General features: G+C 50.7%; 2 protein-coding genes across 2 annotated transcripts in view; one reads left to right on the forward strand and one right to left on the reverse strand.

Moving 5' to 3' along the window:
- The window catches only part of CRTAC1 (cartilage acidic protein 1), a gene marked incomplete at its 5' end in the record, with an annotated part of 131248 nt that extends 130042 nt beyond the window's left edge, over nt 1-1206 (forward strand). Inside the window, one exon of the mRNA XM_080823128.1 lies at nt 546-1206. Coding sequence (XP_080679254.1) covers nt 546-682 — 137 coding nt within the window. The 3' untranslated portion in view covers nt 683-1206. The remainder of the gene's footprint in view (nt 1-545) is intronic.
- Nucleotides 1207-1209: 3 nt separating this feature from the next.
- On the reverse strand, nt 1210-19351 carry GOLGA7B (golgin A7 family member B). Its single transcript, XM_080823133.1, has 5 exons — nt 19335-19351; nt 13103-13408; nt 5372-5497; nt 2070-2222; nt 1210-1983 (listed from the first exon to the last, which is right to left on the reverse strand). Exons 2-5 carry the CDS (start codon nt 13112-13114, stop codon nt 1801-1803), a joined length of 474 nt encoding a protein of 157 aa, XP_080679259.1. The 5' UTR covers nt 13115-13408; nt 19335-19351; the 3' UTR covers nt 1210-1800.
- Nucleotides 19352-19716: the final 365 nt, after the last annotated feature.

Genomic DNA, 19716 nt, shown 5'->3' on the forward strand with positions numbered 1-19716 from the left:
TGAGTGGCTCCCATCTCCCCAGACCTCGAACCCAGTGGAGGCAGGTTCACAGACAGGAAGAGCCCCAGCAGTGGCACCAGAAAGAGCAGACACTGGGAGACAGCCACGGGGAGCAGGACCCTGGGGGGAGAGAGTCCTGGCGGATGTGGGATTTGGGCTGAGGAATCATGCGGGATAGGAATTCTCTCTGGGACCTGAGCCCCGCCTCCGGGGTGTTGGGAGTGGAGAGGCAGAAGAAAAGGGCTGTCCAAATCGCGTTCCCCACCAGGTCCCAGCCTTCCCCTGGAAGATCTGGCTGCGCCTGACCAGACCTGACCCCTGGGGAAAATGCCAGATCAGGAAGTGGGCCGTCCTGCCAGGGGCTAGGGGCAGGAGTGCGGGAGGGGCGCCGGGAGACGGGCCCGCAAGGACACCAGGCCAGTCACCCTCCCTCCCGCCCCGGGGAGCAGAGGGGGGCCCAGAGAATGACTCAGAAGCGGGTGCTCTGGTAGCGCAGCCGCCGCAGGTCTGAGAGGCCCTCAGTCCGGCCATACACCTCCCTGCAGGGACTCTCGGCCAGTCACCGGGCCCCCGCCCCGCCGCCCCCGCCGCTGCTGCCGCTGCCCGAGCTGCTGCCGCTGCTGGAGCTGCCGCTGCTGCACCGGTCCTCGTAGATGGAGATCTCGATCTGCGGCGGCGTTAAGGACGGACGCCCTGGCAGCTGCGCGGACAGACCCGCAGATGGAAGCCAGCAGGGGAGCGGGAGGCCCACCGGGGCCGCTTCCCAGATAGCAAGGAGGGCAGATGGCGCCACTAGCCACTAGACCCCCGCCCGCCGCGCTCCCGCCCGCAAGGACTCGGGGCATGTGCGCAGCGACCCCGAGGGCCCCGCTCAGCGCAGGCTCACACCCAGCTCGGAAGCTCCTGCTCTAGTGGGGCTAGTTACCAACCCCCGGTACAGGTGGTGGCACTGCGGGAAGCCGGAGGACTTCGGGTATCCTGCTTTCAAAGCCTCACTCGCCTCGACTCCAGAGATGTGGCCTTAGACGGGTCATTTACTGTGTTACCCATTAACGACTCGGTATGCAAAATGGTGGTGATCCTACAGTCTCCGGGTTGTCTGGGGCCGGACTGAAATCACGCATGTAAAGCAGTAAGCACAATGCCCGCTTCTTAGGAAAGGCTCAATAAAAAGCAGCCCCTCTCACAGGGCGGGGTGAACAGAGGATTCCGGTGTTTGTGTTTTCTTTACTCTTTTTCCTCTCAAGTTTCTAGCAAAATTTATTTTTTAGCAATTTTACTCAAGTTGCTAATGACTGAGGGTGGGATGTGTGCACACAGTTTTCCAGGTGAGCAGACATAAAACCCAGCCCTGGACCAGCCGCCCATCAAGATTTCTATTTTCCTGATCTCTGGAAGGGGGACGCCAGGAGGCACACACAGGAGTCCATGAGACTGTAGACATGTGAACGGATGGGAGATCTGCCCACTCCCTGAGGGGCAAACAGCCCCAGAGCGATGTGTGGGCCTGGGCTCCAATCCTGGCTCTGATGTCCACCAGCCCAGTGACCCTGAGCCAGTGACTGAACTTCAGTGTGCTCGTGGACGAGCAAGTAAGAGTCACCCACCTTTAGGGAGAACTGCATAGTTTTAAAGCAGCTAATATGGTACCTGGCATGTGTTGAGCAGTGAATAAATGCTGGATAAAAGCAAACCCTGAAGTTCACAAAGAGCATTGATAACTTGTGGGGGAGGGGAGCGGATGACCCACGAGTTGGGGAATACTAGGAAATCCCTGAGCAGAGGTCCCTAGGGTGGTCCCTATATCTGACACGGGGCCTCACCAGGGACCCCACTGGTTGGCAACTCCATGCCCTTACACAGAACAGCCAGGAAGGATACAACCCTCATCCCACGCTCCACAGGATCCGTGAGCAGGAGGCCTCGAGGGGCAAAGATCTTCTCGTTCTGCTCCTGGATGTAGCGGGAGATCTTCTTGAGAACCTGCAAGGAGAGGGGCCAGTGGAGGATGAGCGAGCAGCAGGGGAGCCCTGGGGGCAGCGATGCGGGGCAGTCGGAAAGGGAGCCACCTTCTCGTAGTGGGTCTCCATGCAGAGGAAGATGAAGTAGGCCGTGGCACAGGCCAGGCAGCCCTCGAGGTAGGAGCTCCCCCCAATCTTCTCGGCCTCTGCGTAGAAGCTGTTGAGGGTCTTCACGGTCTCCTCGAAGAGCTGCCGCTCAATCTGGAGGGGGAGAGGGACAGGGAACCATGTTGAGGTCAGCCTCCCTGGACTGTGGACAGTCACAGGTGGGAGGGAGGATGGCGGTGGTAGGCCCATGCTGGTAGGGGGAGATGCCCACAGGCAAGACCAGAGAAGGGGCAGGTGCCTGTGGAGCACTGGACTGGGAGTCAGGAGACCTGGGGTCCGGTCCAGACCTGACCATCCACTAGCCATGTGGCCTTTTGCTAATGACTTAACTACTCTAGCCTCAGTTTCCACATCTACAAAATGGAAATAAGAACGGCTACTTGGCCTCCCTTGGAGGCAAGAAACTCCCACCATATCATTCATGTGAACATTTTCTGCAGGGGCTCAGGCAGGAATTCTAGTGACTTTGTCACCCTTCCCATTTTGATAGCTGTGAAAGTACCCAGGTCCTAATTGGTAGGGGCTCCCCATGTTTGAATGGGACTCTAACTGCCTAAGACTGTGTAAGACCTCAGGAGTGTCTCTCCAGGACAGGGCACTTCCCTCAAGCTAAGAGGTCATGAAGGACACAACAGCCTTGTGTGTTTGCACAACTGTCCTGCCTGCATCCACAATCATAATAGCTAATATTTATTAAGCACTTTCTATGCCTTCTATTTTTTAAAAGCTTATATAAATGTGTGAGTGTGTGTATTTGGGGGGTTTTTTTAGATTTTATTTATTTATTTAATATTTTATTTATTTATTTGTCAGAGAGAGAGAACACACACACAAGCAGGCAGAGTGGCAGGCAGAGGTGGAGAGAGAAGCAGGCTTCCCACCAAGCAAGGAGCCCGACGTGGGACTTGATCCCAGGACCCTGGGATCATGACCTGAGCTGAAGGCAGCGGCTTAACGGACTGAGCCACCCAGGCATCCCTAGATCTTATTTGACAGAGAGAGATAGCAAGAGAGGGAATACGAGCAGGGGAAGTGGGAGAGGGGGAAGCAGGCTTCCCACGGAGCAGGGAGCCCGACACGGGACTGGATCCCAGGACCCTGGAATTGTGACCTGAGCCAAAGGCAGACACTTAACAACTGAGCACTTTCAGGTAACAATGTAACATTGTATGTCAACTATACTTCAATTAAAAAAAAATAATAAGATTTTTATAAATTCATCTGGCAACTGTAGATCAAATTAAGCTATTGCTGGGGCACCTGGGTGGCTCAGTCATTTAAGCATCTGACTTCAACATAATCTCAGGGTCCTGGAATAGAGCCCCTTGTCAGGCTCTGTGCTCAGCAGGGAGTCTGCTTCTCCCTGTCCCTCTGCACCTCCCCCCTCCCTCTGCCTCACCCTCTCCTTCTGCCCCTCCCTCGCCCTCTAGCCCCCTCTCCCTCTCTTTGCTCAGGTGCCCTCTCTCTCTCTCTCAAGTAAATAAATAAAATCTTTTAAAAATAAATTAATCAATTGCTTCATCTGAAAAAAAAAACTTTGCGAAGTCTAATCTTTTTTAAAAATTTTAAAATAAATAACACACTTTCATGCATTTTTTCACTTTCAGCAGATCAAAGCTCTGCTCTGCGGTCCAGGCTGCCATCATCTCTGGCCTCTTAACTAGTCTCTCTGCCCCTAGCCCTGCCAAGAGAGCCTGTTAAAGCCAGAACATGTCACAGCTCTGAAAAAGAGCTTCCAAAGCCATCTCATCTCTCTCCAAGTAAAATCCAAGAGGTTCTTACAATGCCTGCTAGGCCCTGGAGGGCCTACAGGGTCTAGCCCTGCGTCCCCTGAGCCTGCCTCTTACTCTCCTGCCCCACCCCCAGTCCCCACTCCAGCCACACGGACTGCCCTGCTGCTCCCTGCAAATGCGCAAGTCTTTGTGCCTGTGTCCTTGGATGCAACACTCTTCCCCCACACTCCCCCCAGGCTCAGGTCTCACCTTATCTCACAGATCTCCCCCACCACTCACCTCTCCCAGCTCCTCCAGCCCCGTGACTTCCCCCCTTATTTTTCTAGTATTGGTCACCCCCAGAGCTACTAATATTTACCTGCTATTTTATTCTTCATACCCTCTAAGAGAAAACAAACTCCAAGACTTCACTTCTAGATGCCCTGTGCCTCAAACAGGAGCAGTTGCTCAGTAAATACTTGTTGAGTGAACTTGTCCAAGGTTACACAGCTCGGACCTGAGTCTACACTACACATAACCCTACACTAGATTAGAAGGTCATGCTCCAAGTTCAACAAGTATCAAAGTGTCTACAGCTCCATTTTTTACATTCCTTGGAACATCCCCTTCCCCACTCACCGCTATAGAGGATCAGAATGGTCCATCACACAGGTTAGGGACCTTCCACCCCCAACTAGGACAAAAGGTCTCCCCAAGAATAGTCAGAAGCTTTGGGGTCCCCAGTCACTGTCCCTACACAGATCTGGAGTAAATACATAAGAGAAAATTATGCTCTACCCCAAGAGTCCCTATGCCCCAAAGGACAGGCATGTCCTTGATGAGATGAGGAGCATCATAGATCCCTAAAAGCTGGTTAGGGATCAGATTAGCAAAAGGCAGTCCCACCCCACCTTCCCAAGCCCATTCAGATGGGCCTGAGCTGCTGAGTGGAAGGGTCAGGGTCTGCCGCCGCCCTCCAGAGGGCAGACGACAACCCCAGGCCAGTTCTACAGAGGCCTGGGACGAGGGCCATACGTGCCCGAGCCAGAAGCAAAAGCCGGCAGCAGGAGCTGATGCTTGCCAGGGGCTGGTGGTCCGTGAGACACCCAGGTAGCTGAGTCTGGAGGGAGAGGCTGTGGACAGGCCTTGGTTGATGACCTGGGCATCAGGATTTTTTTAAGCTCTGCAGCTAGGGCTGAGGACTGCTGCTGAAGAGGGGAGACAGCCCAAGCCGTTGCCATCTCAGGACTAAGGAACGCACTTTTGTTTAACAAGCTCTCCAGGTGAGTCTTGTGCTGCTGACATTTGGGGGCTGCTGAACTAGGAAATGTGAGGCCTTCCCAGCTTTAACTTTCCATGCAGGGACGGCAAGACAATGTCAGGGACGTGGTTTAACGCTTGCATGTGAAGTGACTGAACAAGTGTTGTGACACATGTTTAGTTTTATCCTGGAAAAGAAATACGTCTGATTAAGTCCTCTATTCCCTCATGGCCTGTGTTCCAAGTTGAGGGGGAAAAAACCATCCTCACCCGGCTGTCCAGCTCTGGGGGGAATTTGGTCTGGAACTGACAGATGGTCCCATCACTGTAGTCTCTCTGGATAAAGACCTTGGTGGCCAGCGAGGCACTTCGCCGCAGCTCCTGCAGATTATGGACCTAAGAAGGCACACAGGAGACACACACTCAGGGCGAACACCCATCTAGGTTTGCCCAAGACTGGGGGCTGGGGTCGGTGGTGGCAGATGTCAGGACATGGTTCTTACAGCACTAAAGCCAAGAAAGTTCCCAGCAAACCAGAACATTAGCCAACCTACCAGTGCTCCAGGAAGGCCACGGGGAAGCAGGACTGTGGAGCTTATCAGACAAGACACCTCAGGCTACCCCAGAAATATCTAGAAAAAGCCTGAAGCGGAGCCAAAGCTGAGCCAGAAGGGGAGGTTCTGGAACCATCAACAGAGCCAGAAACAAATTTTAACAAGAGGAAGAGACTTCCTGGTGGCTGGCCCAGATCCTTCTCTCTCTCTCTCTCTCTTTCTCTCTCTCTCTCTCCCGTTCCCTCCCCGCTTTCCCTCCCCCTCTTTCCCCTTCCCCCTCCTCCCCCTCCTTCCTTTTTCCTCTCTGTCTCTCTCTCTCTCTCTCTCTCACACACACACACACACACACACACACACACAAACTTTCACACCTTCGTTCACTTAGCAAGTATCAAACATTTAGAACTCATTAGGCCTCATACTTGGGGAACCCAGCCCCTGAATAAGACTGAGGTCTCAGACCCCAGAAGTGGGGCTTACAGCAGAGTTGAGGAGGGAAGCATGCAGACCAGAGGAGGAAGGACCTGATATGCCCACCACCTTGGAGGGAGATTCAAGTTCAGGCCAAGTTAAAGCCCAGGTCAGAGAGCACCACAGATAGCTTTCCCATCCAGGACCTCTCACCACAAGAAAGGAGGGGCCTCCAAATGCCCAAACTTCCCCAGAGAAAATTATGGATAAAGTGGGCTGAAGCCAGAAATTAAAGAAACACCTTGCCTTGGTAGGAAGGAGTGGGGCAACTCTGTCCCTTGCCCACACCTGCAGACTTGACCTTGACACAGACTCTAGCATTTGAGGGGAGTGGGCTCAGTTCCACAGAAGGACCAGGCCTCTTTCTTCCACTTCCAGCCTTGGCCACCCACATCTGAAACCACCATTCCACTGGGTAAAATATGCCAAACATTGGAACCACGTGGAGACCAAGCCCCAAGGGCAGAGCGAACACAAGCCCAGTTCATCCTGTGTAATTAAAGTGAATCCATTCAGTCATTCCTTTCATTTATTGAGTCCTTACTACTGCCAGGCTCTGGGGATGCTGGGCAAAAGACAGTCTGTGAGCTCCAGGGAGGAAGACAAGTAAATATATAATAAATTAGCCTGTGATAAATGCTTCAGAGAAGTAACATCTTACCCAGAAACGCTTACTCAGAAAAGACTTCCTGAGGTCTGTGTTGAGTCATAAAGGAAGGCCAGGACTTGCCAGTGGTAAGGGGCAGGCAGTGGGTAGGGATAGGACGTAAAAGCAACCCAGACAGAGGGAGAAGCTTCTGTAAAGGAGCAAAGATGGCAGAGAACCTGGTCTGTTCCAGCGACAACAGGCAGATTTCAGCAAGACTTTGTGGATTAGGTAAGAGCGGGGCAAGGGCAAGGGGGTGACAGTGTAATCACGGAGAGCTGGGAGGGGGGCGCACCTAGAGGAGAAGGTGTAGGATTGAAGACACTTAAACTTGCTTAAAAGCTGGGGGAAACGCTCAGTCAGTTAACCATCTGCCTTCGGCTCAGGTCATGATCCTAGGGTCCTGGAATCGAGTCCCACATCGGGCTCTTTGCTCAGTGGGGAGTCTGCTTCTCCCTCTACCTCCGTCTGCCATTCCCCTGCTTGTGCTCTATCTCGCTCTCTCTCTGACAAACAAATAAAATCTTAAAAGAAAAAAAAAAGCTGGGGGAAAGAGGGGCACCTGGGTGGCACAGTCAGTTAAGCATCCAACTCGATTTTGGCTCAAGTCATGATCTCAGGGAGGGGAGATCGAGCCCCATGCTGGGCTGCACACTCAGCAGGGAGTCTGCTTGAGATTCTCTCTTCCTCTGTCCCTCCCTACACCATGCTCACATGTGCTCTCGCTCTCTCTCTTGCTTGCTCTAAAACAAATAAATCTTAAAAAAAAAAAAAAAGGCTGGGGGAATAAGTAATGAGAGAAAGGTAGGAGCAGGTAATCAGTAGATCAAGGTTCTGAAAAGGGGAGAATCAGAGACTTTCCTAAATCCAGACAACCCTTGCTCTTCATGAGAGAAGTGGTCCCCAGAGTACTGGGACTGAACTGAAGAATGTATGGTGCTCTCTCATCTTCGTAGGCCTTGATTCCTCCACTCAAGGTTTTAATTGAGAAAGCCCCCTTGACATCCACTAGGGTCCTATGATAACTTTGAAAATCAAATTAAGCTTTGGTGATATAAGTACATTATTCATTAATGTGTCTGCTCTATCTGGTTAAGATTTCATATTTTTTGTATTTTCCAAGGAAAAGGGCTGTGGTCTTCCTCTGACCTTCTAAAACCAACTGACATGAGCCAGTGAATCTTGAGAATGGGGTTCCCTAGCCCCAGAAGGACCATTCAGGTAGCTCTGTGTGGGATGCACGGGAATTGGGCATGACTGGGGTAAGAGGCCAGGTGAAGGGATGCACTATCTTTGTAGTGGTCCAGGGAAACAAAAGTAGATCTAAACCAAGGAATGTGCTGGTGAGAATGGAAAGAAAGGGAGAATTTAAAAAAAAAAAAAAAAAAAAAAAACAGTGCTTCAGTCATTCTGATATGGACTCAGCTTCTCCCCCATCCCCCACAGCCTCCTTTTTCTCTGCCTGAGTACACACACGCACTGTGTGCTACCATGAAGGGCTGTGTCTCTTGTTGCTGGCTAGCTGTTGACAACAGCCCTTCTTCTTCCCTCCAGGCATACAGTTAGATTAATCCCCAGCCTGCCTTACAATTAGGTGTGGCCTTATGACTGAATGGAATGTGAGCGGAATGTACAGGTTTGGCTCACAGGACTAGCCACTCCTCTGTAATCTTTGCCCTTCCACAGAAACCAAAGAAGCTGTATGTTGAAGATGATGGAACCACAAGTTGGAAAGCGCCTGGGCCCCTGAGTCAGCCTGGAGGAGATCCAGCTGCTGGTCAGAATTACTTGTCTGGGACTTTTCTGAGCAGTAAATAAACTTCTAGTTTATTATTCCATTAAGATTTTAGGATGCTACTTTTCATAGTATAGTCCCATTTCCTCTTGGCTTTGATCCATGGGTTCTCAAGTAACCAGACAGAGTAGGAGGGGTTAACATCCTTTCCAACCCCAAAAATCCTGAGCCTTAGAACACTGGCTCTGAGTGACAAGGGATCTACTTCCCTCCCTTAGAGTACTTGTGGAGTCTTGAGGAGTTGCTAGAAGATGGTATCAGATACATTGTATACTCTAGAGCCTGCATCTCCCAGATCTATGTACAGCACAATAGAACAGTAATCTGTAGTTGGTGAATGGGTAGATTTAAGGCAGAGCAGCGTCTCCTGGCTCTCTCCATCCACCGTGGATCAGTTGGGAAGTACCAAAAGGCACAGATGGAAAGAAGGCCCACTGACTTGGGAGCAGGAGACCTGGGTGCTAGTCCGGGCCACATCACCCTGGGCCTCCATTTCTTCAACTAGAAACTGAGAAGCTGGAACAACATAAGCACTTAAAGCCCCTTCCGGCCCTGACCCTCAAGAGGCTTTTTCAGGGATTATGAATGCCAGTGTTTATAGGGACTAAGCATGTATGTGGGCCCGGTGAGGGCTGTGGCTAATCAGAGAACATCCCTGAAAGCATGTGAGAATGTGAGCCCAGGATGCTGCACTTCTGACATTTTTTTTTTCCTGCTTCTGACATCTTAAGAGAAGCCATAAATCCAGATTTCTTTAATACCAAATATCTTGATTTTTTTAATGTTTCCAATACATTTTTACATTTGTAAGCACAGAAGCGGACCAACTGAGGCACAGCTGTAAACGAGACTCACTTCTAGAAGGGCCAGTTGAGGACCACTGAACGAAGAATCCCATCACTGGGGCCCTTGAGCCAGAGCTAGAGCCAGGCTCCTGGCACTTGCCAACTACTTAGCTTTCAGGAAACAAGTGGGGGGTTTTAAGAGAGATCCATGATGCTCTGAAATCCCATAAGAGGATCCCAGAATATGCACACAGCTTCTGTGTCTGCTCTCCCAGAGTTTCTTAACTGACCCTGACACCCGGCCTTCTCATCTACGTCTTACCTTCCTCAACTTTGCCCTCTCTCCCGCCACCATCCCCCGGCCTGCCAGCAGCTGAGTAAAGACAGGACCAAGAGGCATTTCACAGGGAAGAAAGAAAACATCAGTGGTAATATCTGCTGGCACCAATTTTCGAACTTCAATAGGACAGGGATAGGAAGGCTGTCTGAAGAGCAGGTCACACACCTGACAGAGCCAACCTGGTAGAGGTGGGGAGGATCAAGCACCAGAATTTGGAAGAGCACTCCCGGTCCCAATCTGCCCAAGACAAACAGGAGGCCCCATCTGGCCCACATCTCCATCCTCATTAAAAACTAGCTAATTCCAGAGGATGCATTTGAGGCTCAACTCAAGAATCAGGAGATTCAGCTAATGAACCAACACCATGCTTGCTCCCTGGCTGGGGTGTGGAGGAGGAGTGAGGATCATGAGTCACAAGCAGCCAAGTCAGGCCTCGGGATGGAAACCCAGGCATAGGGCCTTCCTTCTTCTAAGCCTGCACCAGGGCCAAGCCCAACCCACTGTCTGCTGGTTGTTAATTCCAGGCTCAGAGATCAAACCTCCAAGTGCTTTGCTTGGATAATGCTACTTGGGTGCATTTAAAAACCTCTTAGAGACCAAACTCCACCACTCAAGGAAGCCCCTCCTAGCCAGGCATTTCCCAGTTGTCCTGGGCCATCTGGACTCTTTCCCAGGGTGGACCCTGCTCCTGGTGACACAGATTCAAAGAGATTTGCCGCTCAGGAAATGGGCTCATTACAGTTGCCCAAATGAGGTCAGTGTATCACTCAGGAGGCTCCATCCCTCCTCTGAGTTCCTCACACGCACTCCTCCCCTAATGGTAACTCCTCAACAGAAATTAGGAAGCAGAAAAGACCCAGTTTCCATGCCTTCCACATAGGGATCCAGGGACATCCAGTCTTCCTTAATGTCTCTCCTCTCTCCCTCCCCCTCTGTCTTCCTGTCCCTCCTCCTCCTTCTCTCCCTCTCCCTCGTCCCTCTCCCTCTCTCTGTTCCTCTCCTCTTTACCTCTCAAAACATCTGCTGGAACTGAGGACTTCCCATTCGGAATCCTATGGGGATGGCCAGGAAGTTTGGCATGAGGTATTCCTTCTCCCAACAGGTTTTTCCCGGTAATCTTAACTCAGTCCTAACAGTAAAAACAGCCTGGGGAGAATGACTCACTCCACAGCCCAGATAATGTGTACATTCTGTGCCTTGGCAGAGTTAAGACTTCCTCCCTCAGTACTGCCAGCAGGGTCCACCCAAGGCCAAATTGGGAAATGGGTAATGTTTGTCCTCTGCTCTCCATCCCTTCTGGCCATTCCTCTGTCCCTCTGCCCTCAAGCCGACCCAGCCAGGCTGAACAGGGAGCTGGGCCCTTCTGCATCCTTTCCATCACAGCCTCATGTCGCCACTCCTAGCGCCCACCTCTCTGCTGAGCAACACCACTGGCTAATGGATATACATAGATGCAGCAGGAAAAAAAAAAAAAAACTGACCAGGGAGGCAGAAGCTCAAGCTCTGCCCCTTTTGAGCCATATTTTCTTGAATAACTCTCACATTCCACTTGCATCATTTGTAAAATGGGATAATGATGCCTTCCTTGGCTTCTTCACAGGAATCAGGCAAGCCCTTGAGCCTCGGTGAGCTCATCTGTTAATTGGGGATAATAACGCCATCCTTGCCCACTTCACAGGGTTGCTCTAAAGCTCAAAGGAGATCATACATGTGGCAGTGCTTTGTACACAGGAAAGTGCTACATTCACAGAGGCATTGTGAGCAGAACCTCTCCCCAGAGAGTCATGCACGCCTAACAGCAGCCACCTAGAAACACTGCCTCAACGTAGAGATGTGAGCCTGCTGGTTGGCATTTGTGTACCACAACAGACCTGCACTGGAGAGATAATGAGACAGATGGGGCTCCTGGAATCTGGCACATCACATCACAGATGTGGCTGCCTTCTCTGCCCAGACTGCTGGCCCAGCTACACCCAGGTGGCTGACGTTGTCCCTTCCTGCCCAGCACCAGCAGTCTTTGCTGCAGCCTGGCGGCCCTCTCTGGAAGGTGATCAGATCCTTGGCCATTTCTCCTTTGTTCTTCCTGCTCTTCTCAGTAACTTCGGCACTTTCCAGGCTTTCTAATTATTTATTTATTTTTGCATTCCTCCAGCCTAAAAACCAAGCTCCATGGGCCTGCTTAGGACTTGCCCTCTCGCAAGGTCTGGGGTAGGGGGGACGGTGAGCTCTCCTAGCTAATCCTGTGCCTTGTCACAAAGCCAAATGGCATCAAACAACTGCACCTTGTTCTGTGGTGGCCACGACAGCAGAATTACAATAACAACACTTGGTATTGATGTCACACTGCTCACCAGGATGCCCAGAGGCAATGCACAGAATCATTCACAAGCCTATGCTGTCTCCCTGGCTTGTGTTCCAGCTGGGGTAGAAGTGGGGAAACACCACAGAAGTCAACATCAGACCTGGAGAGACCCTGGTGTCCTGGGTTCCACTCCAAAAATCCAAAGGAAGAAACTTTCAGTTCTGCTGCTAACATGCTGTGAATTGAATAGGTCCTCCCCTTCTCCATGTGTTAGCTGTACCACTTATACAGTGGGGACATAAAGAGCTGCATTTCCCACATGAAATGAAGGACAACAGGAGGAAATTCCTGATCTCTTAAGCACTGCACCAAGATTCTGCCCTCAGCCAACAGGTCCCTCGGTTCAGCTTTCAAGTCCCCTGAAGGTGACACACCTATCAGCACACCCTGAAGAAGACAGCTCCTCCCATCAGACACGGGAAATGCAGACACCCTGGTACAAGAAACTTGAATGGGATGAAAAAGCAAGAAAGCATGATATGCAAAAGTGGAGACTGGTGCAGGAAGCTCATTAAAACCAGATGGGGTCTTGTCCCCTCCCTCCCCATGAAGGAAACGTGGATGTGGAGGTAGGTCTGTCATCTCTTAACCAGGCTTTTGGGTTCAAAAGCTGGATGGCTACACTGCACAGCAACAGAAACCAGCTGCCTTCCGGCCCTAAAACAGGGACAAGCTCACCTCCAACCCTCTAGGGAAGTAGTTTTAGGACTAGCAGCCCAGAGTAAGGGGAAACCCCAGCTGGGTCCCTAGAGCAAACCTGGTGCCAGTGCCAACAAGTGGCGTGGGCAGCTTCAGCACTCAGATGGGGAAGATCGCCAGGAGTGAGATGAGTTCTCAGGAGAAGCCCCTCTCCTCCACCCTGCCACTCTGCTCCCCACCCCTTCCTGCAGTATGAGATCTGGAAAACCACCCCATCCTACCCTACCCCAACCCACCCCCTCACCCCACCCCACCCCCCCTTCTTCCTTTCCCGCCCAGTCCGCCCCTAGCGGAGATGTGTTCCCGCACCAGTCGGGCACTGCCTGCGGGCCAGGCGCTCTCCCCCTACCTCAGTGGCCATGTTCCAGGAGCACTGATTTTCCCGAGCCTGCCGCGAGGCCGGTGGCGGGGGGCTGTCCGCGGTGCTGACTCCGGGAGCAGGTGGGCTGGCAGCGGCTAGAGGGGGCCCAGTGCACTGTCCACGGTGCTGATTCGGACGTCGCGGGCCCAGGTGCCGGTGGGTCGGTGGGCCAGCGGACGCCTGGGTACTGGCTACGGCCGCTGTGCTGTCCGCGGTGCTGATGCGGGCGCCGGGCCGGGGAGGCGAGGCCGCGCCCGAGGCTCTTCACCGCCCGATCGCCCGCAGCCGCTGCTCCTGCAAGCAACGGCCCGGTTTATCTTTGACAGCGGCAGCGGGGGTGGGGGCGGCCGGGGGAGGAGGGGCCAGGCGCCTCCACCGACCGGGAGGGGGAAACACGGCCCCCAGACTCCGGCGCCCGCCCGCCGGAGAGGAGCCCCTCCCGCGGCCGGAGGCTTCGCTCCCGCCCGGCCCGGAGGCCCCGCCTCTCCTGCCCGCCCTTCCCCCTAGTAAGAGCGCCAGGAGCTCTGCGCTCGCTACCGCGGCCTCCTGAGACTTCCAGACCTGGAGAAGAGAGAGGCAGGACGGTTCTGGGGCAAGACACTCTAGCTGGCGGAGGATGACAGTCCTCCACGCATTTGCAGGCCCCCAGGTGCGGCCTCTTTACCTTTCCAGTACCCCTCCCCCAGCCCCTCCCGCACCATGGCCCAGGTTTCCTCTACGGTATTTTTTTCTGTTCTTTCTCCGCCTCCCCCCCCCCCACCACCCCGTTCCCTTCTCTGTTCCCTCTTCCCCAGACTTGCATGGGCATTCCCTCCTCTCCTCATCTCTTCTTTTCACTGCTTTGAACCCTGTTAGCTAAAGGAGAATGCTGCAGACTGCAGAGAATCATTTCCTTTCTTTAAATATGTGCCTGCATTTCATCCCCAGAGAAATCCTGGGGGTCCCTTCTTTCAGGGAGCTCCAGAATTTAAGCCAGTCTCTCCACTGCTCTTCCTGACCCTGGCCCTACCCCTACTCTTCCCTCTCTCCCCGGCAGTCCCAACGTTTACATATACACCACCACCACTCAAAAAACACAAGCAGATGGTGCCAAACTGGTTTACCCAGGATGTCAGGTGTGGTCCTGTTGCTGCCATCAGAATTTTGACATCATACCTTCCAACCAAATGACCTACCCACTTGCTTAATAAACAAAAAGGAAACACCAACACAAGTGCCTTTTTACACATCCATAACACCCTTCGGTCTTTGAGGGGAAGCGGATTCTGTTCCTCTGCAGCTCACTGCCGCCTGAGGGGTAACAGCAGCCAGCCACACAAAGGGAGAGATGGTCAGCCAGGACACCTGGAGTCTGGCTCAAGCTCCTCCTACATATGACCTTGGTCAAGAGCTTCACTTCTGAGCTTCTTTCCATAAAATGACAGTTGGACTTCACTAGACTATTTCTAGGGTTCTTTTTTTTCCCCCTCCAACCTTTTATTTTGAATTTTCAGACATACAGAAGGGTTGAAAGAATAGTACAGTAACCATACAATCCACCTAGCTTCAACATCTGTTAACATTTTGCCACATTTTCTTGATAGATATAAAAACAGAGAAATATGTTTGGCTAGATTATTAGAAAATAAGTGACAGATACTGAGAACCTTTACCCTTCAGTTCTTCACCATGCCTCTCATAAGAATAAGGGCATTCTACCTAACCACATTATCAGACCCTTACAGATTTCACATCATCTAATATTCTAGGATAATTTACTGCCCCTAAAACACATGAATCACAGTGGCCTCTCAGAACTTTTCATTTATAATAGCTAATATTTACTGAGCACTTACTATATGCCAAACCATGTGCTACATACTTTACATGTATTGTCTTAATGTAATTCTCACGATTACCCTTTGAATTAAATGCTATTATTACCTTTTTATTATTCCCACTTTACAAATAAGAAAACTGAGAAAGTTGCCCAAGGTCATGTGGCTTGTGAGGAATGGAGACAGGATTCAAACACAGGCAGTCAAGTTCCAGAGCTTGTGTGGTTGATCCTCCTAACTGTACTGCCTCCCTTCAGCATCCTGTAGGCCTTAAGCCAGCACAGCAGGAACCATACCTTCAACTGCCTATTTCACAGATGAATACACTGAGTCCCAGAGGATAAATGACACACCGAAGAAGTAAAGGCAGATGTTTCAATCCACCTTAGAGTTTGCCTAATTTGGCATCAAGAGGCAAACTGAAAATATCTGTGAATCCCACGGTGGTGACTAGTATTAAATAGTTGCATAATCTGATGATCTCCATGGACACCTCAGTTTCCCACACATGATTTTGATCATATTGACCAAACAACTATCTGGAAACCACTGTATCTGATAACAAGAGACCCAGATGAGTCCATCCAACAAATCTATTCATTCAACGTGTATCTGTTGAACATTTACTATGGGGCAGACACTATTCTCAGAGCTTGGGCTACAGCAATGACCACGTGCACAAAGACTTTGTTCTTACTGAATTTACATATTAATGGGGATAACAATCAATGGCAGATAAACACATCAGTATAAAGTATGTTGAGTTGATATCATTGCTAGGAAGAAAAGTAAAGCATGGTAAAGAGAGGTGACAGAGGAGGGTTATTTTAGAAAGGATAGTCAGCAAAAGTGTTTTTGATAGGGCAAAATTTGGGCAGAGGCCTGAGGGAAGTGAAAGAACTCAACACATAGGTACCTAAAGGAAGAGTGACTAGCTTAGAGGACAGTACAAGGGCGGGCTGGAGGAGTGGGCTTGGCATGTTCAAAGACCAGCAGGGGGACCAGTGTAGCTAGAATGGAGTGGGCAAGGGGAAGAGAAATGGAAGCGGAGATCAGAGAGGTAGGAAGAGCCAGGTCGTATAGCACCTGCAGGCCCCAATAAGGATTCTGGATTCTGTTTAGAGTGTGGGATCAAAAGCCTTACAACGTTTAGAGTCGAGGCATGGCATTACCTAATTGCAGTTTTTTAAAGACTACTCTGGAGGCTAGGGCTGGGATGGGAGGGAGAGGGAAGGGGGAGGAAGGCAAGGATAGAAGCAGTGATATGAGTTACGAGGCTGTTAAAGTAGTCTGGGCGAGATATGGTGGTAGCTTAGACAAGGATAATAGCAGCGGAGGTGGTAAGAAGTGGCCAGACCCTAGATATAATTTGAAGGTAGTGCTGGCAGGACGTATTGATAGACAAGGGGTATGATATGAGAGTGGGTCAAAGGTGATTCCAAGTTTTGAAGTCTGAGCCACTGGAACAAAGGAGTTGCCACTTACTGAGAAGGGAAGCCTAAGGACTGAGTGGGCCTGAAAGGATGGAGAACACGGAGTTTTATTTAGTTGATTTAGGTCTGAAATTTGATGTGCATATTATATATCTAAGAGGAAGAGGCCTTTGAGTTTCAGAGACAGATAAAGGGTTGGAGATACAACATCAAGAGCCACCAGTATGTGAACAGGATTTAAAACCATGGGACAAGATGAGAACATGTAGGGAGTGGGTACAGCTAGAAAAACGGTCCAAGAACTGATCCTGGTCACTTTGTTACTTCCAGGTTGGAAAGATGAAAGGCGGGTGAGAACAGCAACCCGTGAAGTAGGAGGAGACCCAAGAGAGAATGCTGTCCTGGAGCCAAGCAAGAAACCTGGTAACAGAGTCTTACCAGCTGTGCTGAGAGCTGCTCATGGGAAGGATAAGATGAGGACTGAGAAATGACCGAGGGACTTGGCAGCTAGATGATCACTGATGAGCTTGATAAAAGCTGTTTCAGTGGAGAACAGGGATGAGATCCTGAATTAAAGTGGGTTTCAGAGTTTGAATGGAGGAGAGGAAGGAGAGACACTAAGATTGTGGACAAGTCTCATGAGGCATTTTGCTGTCAAAGGGAGTGAAGAGTAGTACAGCGGCCTGAAGGAGAAGTGGGAGCAAGGGAGGCTCTTTTCAGACAGGAAACAGTAGAGCTTGCTTATTTGCTGATAGAAATAATCTAGTTAAAAGGGAAACATCAAAGCTTCAGGAAGGAAAGGGTTAATTGCAGAAACAAGCCCTTAAGAGGTCAGCAAAGGATGGGCTCCAGGGCCAACATGGAGGGGATGGCTTTAGAGAGGAGCACAGACAATTTTCCACCATGAAAAAAGTGGAAGAAATTGGAAGAAGCAAAGTAAATGGCCATCGATGTGAGTAGGTTAGGAGGTGGTGTTGTATAAGCCAAGACCTGAGCTCTACTTCTTACTCCTCTTCAACTAGCCAGAGACTTCATGCACCATGACCTTTCTCAAAAAGTCCAGTCAACCATTACATATGGAAAGCTTGCTATGTGCTGAACATGATGCTGGCACTTTTCTTGTGTGGCCCAGGGAGTTCTCCTTCCCACGAAATTACAGGACTAGGACTCTGTGGAGAACCTTGAGCTAGTCCATGCAAGGATGAGTGATCCCTTTTACTATCCAGTTCCCTTGACTGCAAAGAGACTTTAACAGCCTCAGGCTTTTATCCCCACACTGCCTCCACAGTTGCTACACCAATCGTGACAGACCTCAAGGCTTAGAGGCATCAAAGTGGAGACCATGGAGAGAGATCCACATTTGGAGTGGGGAGTTTCATTCTGTGCTGACTCAAAGCCAATGGGATGCTACAGGATGGGATATTCCCACACCCCAGTCATTTAGACTTTAACTCCTGAAGCAGAAGAAGACGTTGAGATTTAATCTGACTAATCATTATTACCCAGCTGCCGTGGGATAAGCCAGTCCCGATGCAGGAGCCAAGCTCTTTGATGTTTTTGTCATAAATTAATGAGTTCACCCACAAAATAACATCAAAGAAGATCTACTAATTCATTGTTATCATCCTCCAATCTGCAGTTATATTGGAAAGTCTCCCAAAGAAAGGACCACAGCCAGAAAAAGAAACCAACCAAAAGATTTGGAAAATATGATATCTGGAAAGAGATGAGAGAGAAATAAACTCCTGTAGACTGCAGAGGAGACAGAGAAAGAGCTAGCAAATCTCAGAGAAATCAAAAAGCAGGGGAGACAGAAAGATTCTCAACCCTTGGGTCTGGAAGGAAACTGACTGCATGAATGCTTGAGGGGGAAACTGTGGTCTGGAAAGTCTTTAATGGTGTGATCTCAGAGCACATTGTGGGGACTACGAGGAAGTGTGTGGTAGGAAAGAGTGTCCCTGGAGTCAGATGACATGGATTTCAGCCTCTGGCTCTATTTACTATGTGACCATCAGCAAGTCACAATATTTCTGAACCTTGGTTCTCAGATCAGTAAAATAATCCTCCCTCTCCTGATAGGATCTCCACGTACAGGAGGCTTTCTCTAGATGTTACCTGACTCTTCCAAATCTCCTCTTCCAAGAGGAAAACCAGAAAAGATTAATGGAGATGCCTCGCTGGAGATCTTCCCACTGCAACATTTCTTCTAGGCCAAGCAAGATTTCTTAAAGCACAGAAAGATCAGCAACTGTGCTTCCCTGAGCTTAGGAAGCAGCTACGGAGCACTCCAGGCCAGGCCGGAAGAAGGCGGCGGGGTGTTTCCAACGCCTCCAGGACGCCAAAATGTCAGCGAGAGAGGACGAGGCTCTGTGGCAAGTGCTAAGGTGTAGAGAGCTTCCTCAGAGTTGGGATCCAGGAAAGTGTGTGACATTTGAGCTTGGACTTCAAGGATCAGTATCCTATTCCCCGGACAGTGGATGAAAGAACACGGCGTGAAGAGGCAGGAAGGCGTGAAAGGGGCCTGGGAACACGGAACCTCTGGAACCTGAAAACTCAGGAAAGCAGCTGCCAGACGGCAACAGGGATGACTGCAAAGGCCCCAGAAACATGAATGGAGGGGACCCGCCCTAAAAATAGTGCCAGAACAGGCAAACGGTGACACGTGTCTGGAAGTGCAGTCACTAGGAGGTGACTAAGCTAATGGGGAGTTGCCTCCCTTTCTTGACTTCATTCATAGTCTCCCTCTATTTCTCTCTCTCTTTCTCTCTCTCTCTCCCCCTCCCTCCCTCTCTCCTCTCTCTCTCTCTTTCTCTCCCTCTCCCACCCCTTTCTTTCTCTCCCTCCCTCTCTGTCTCTCTCTCTCTTCCTCCCTCCCCTGGAGGAGGTAGAGTGGGAGGCAAGAGTCTACAAAAACTCACAGCTCCCGCAGCAGAAACTGCAGAGTCTGGGACTATTAGCCAAAACACTCACCTGCTGTTACCGCAGCCAGCGTGCTGGGGGCCGGGGCCCTCTGAAGTAGGAATCACCCAATGACTGACTGCAGGGGTCACTTCCACACATGCACGAGAACTGGCCACAAACTCACCAATCACCGCAAGCCATAGCCAGCTGGGGGAAGCCAAAAGGCTTCTAAGGGATGGTACCTCCCTGGAGAAGTAAAGAGGAGTGAGCATAAAGGGGAACAGGTGCTTGTAAAGCATCATTAATTATAAGAGCCGAAAGAGATCATGAAGTTCAAAACAATTTCAACTGCAGAACCCTTTGTTCAAACAAAATCTTGCATGAAAGTCAGAGGTATAAAACAAATAAAAGAAAGGGAGCCACAGCTTACCTCCTCCGCCACCCCCTCACT

Source organism: Martes martes (genome assembly GCF_963455335.1).
Source record: "Martes martes genome assembly, chromosome: 14".
NCBI classification, from domain to species: Eukaryota; Metazoa; Chordata; class Mammalia; order Carnivora; family Mustelidae; genus Martes; species Martes martes.

Excerpts from the sequence above, each read along its gene's own strand:
- GOLGA7B (XM_080823133.1), bottom strand. Across the intron at positions 2,223-5,371 it reads CCCCAGAGCTGGACAGCCGG|ATTGAGCGGCAGCTCTTCGA; the intron begins GTGAGGATGGTT and ends CTCCCCCTCCAG. Across the intron at positions 1,984-2,069 it reads TGGAGACCCACTACGAGAAG|GTTCTCAAGAAGATCTCCCG; the intron begins GTGGCTCCCTTT and ends CTCTCCTTGCAG.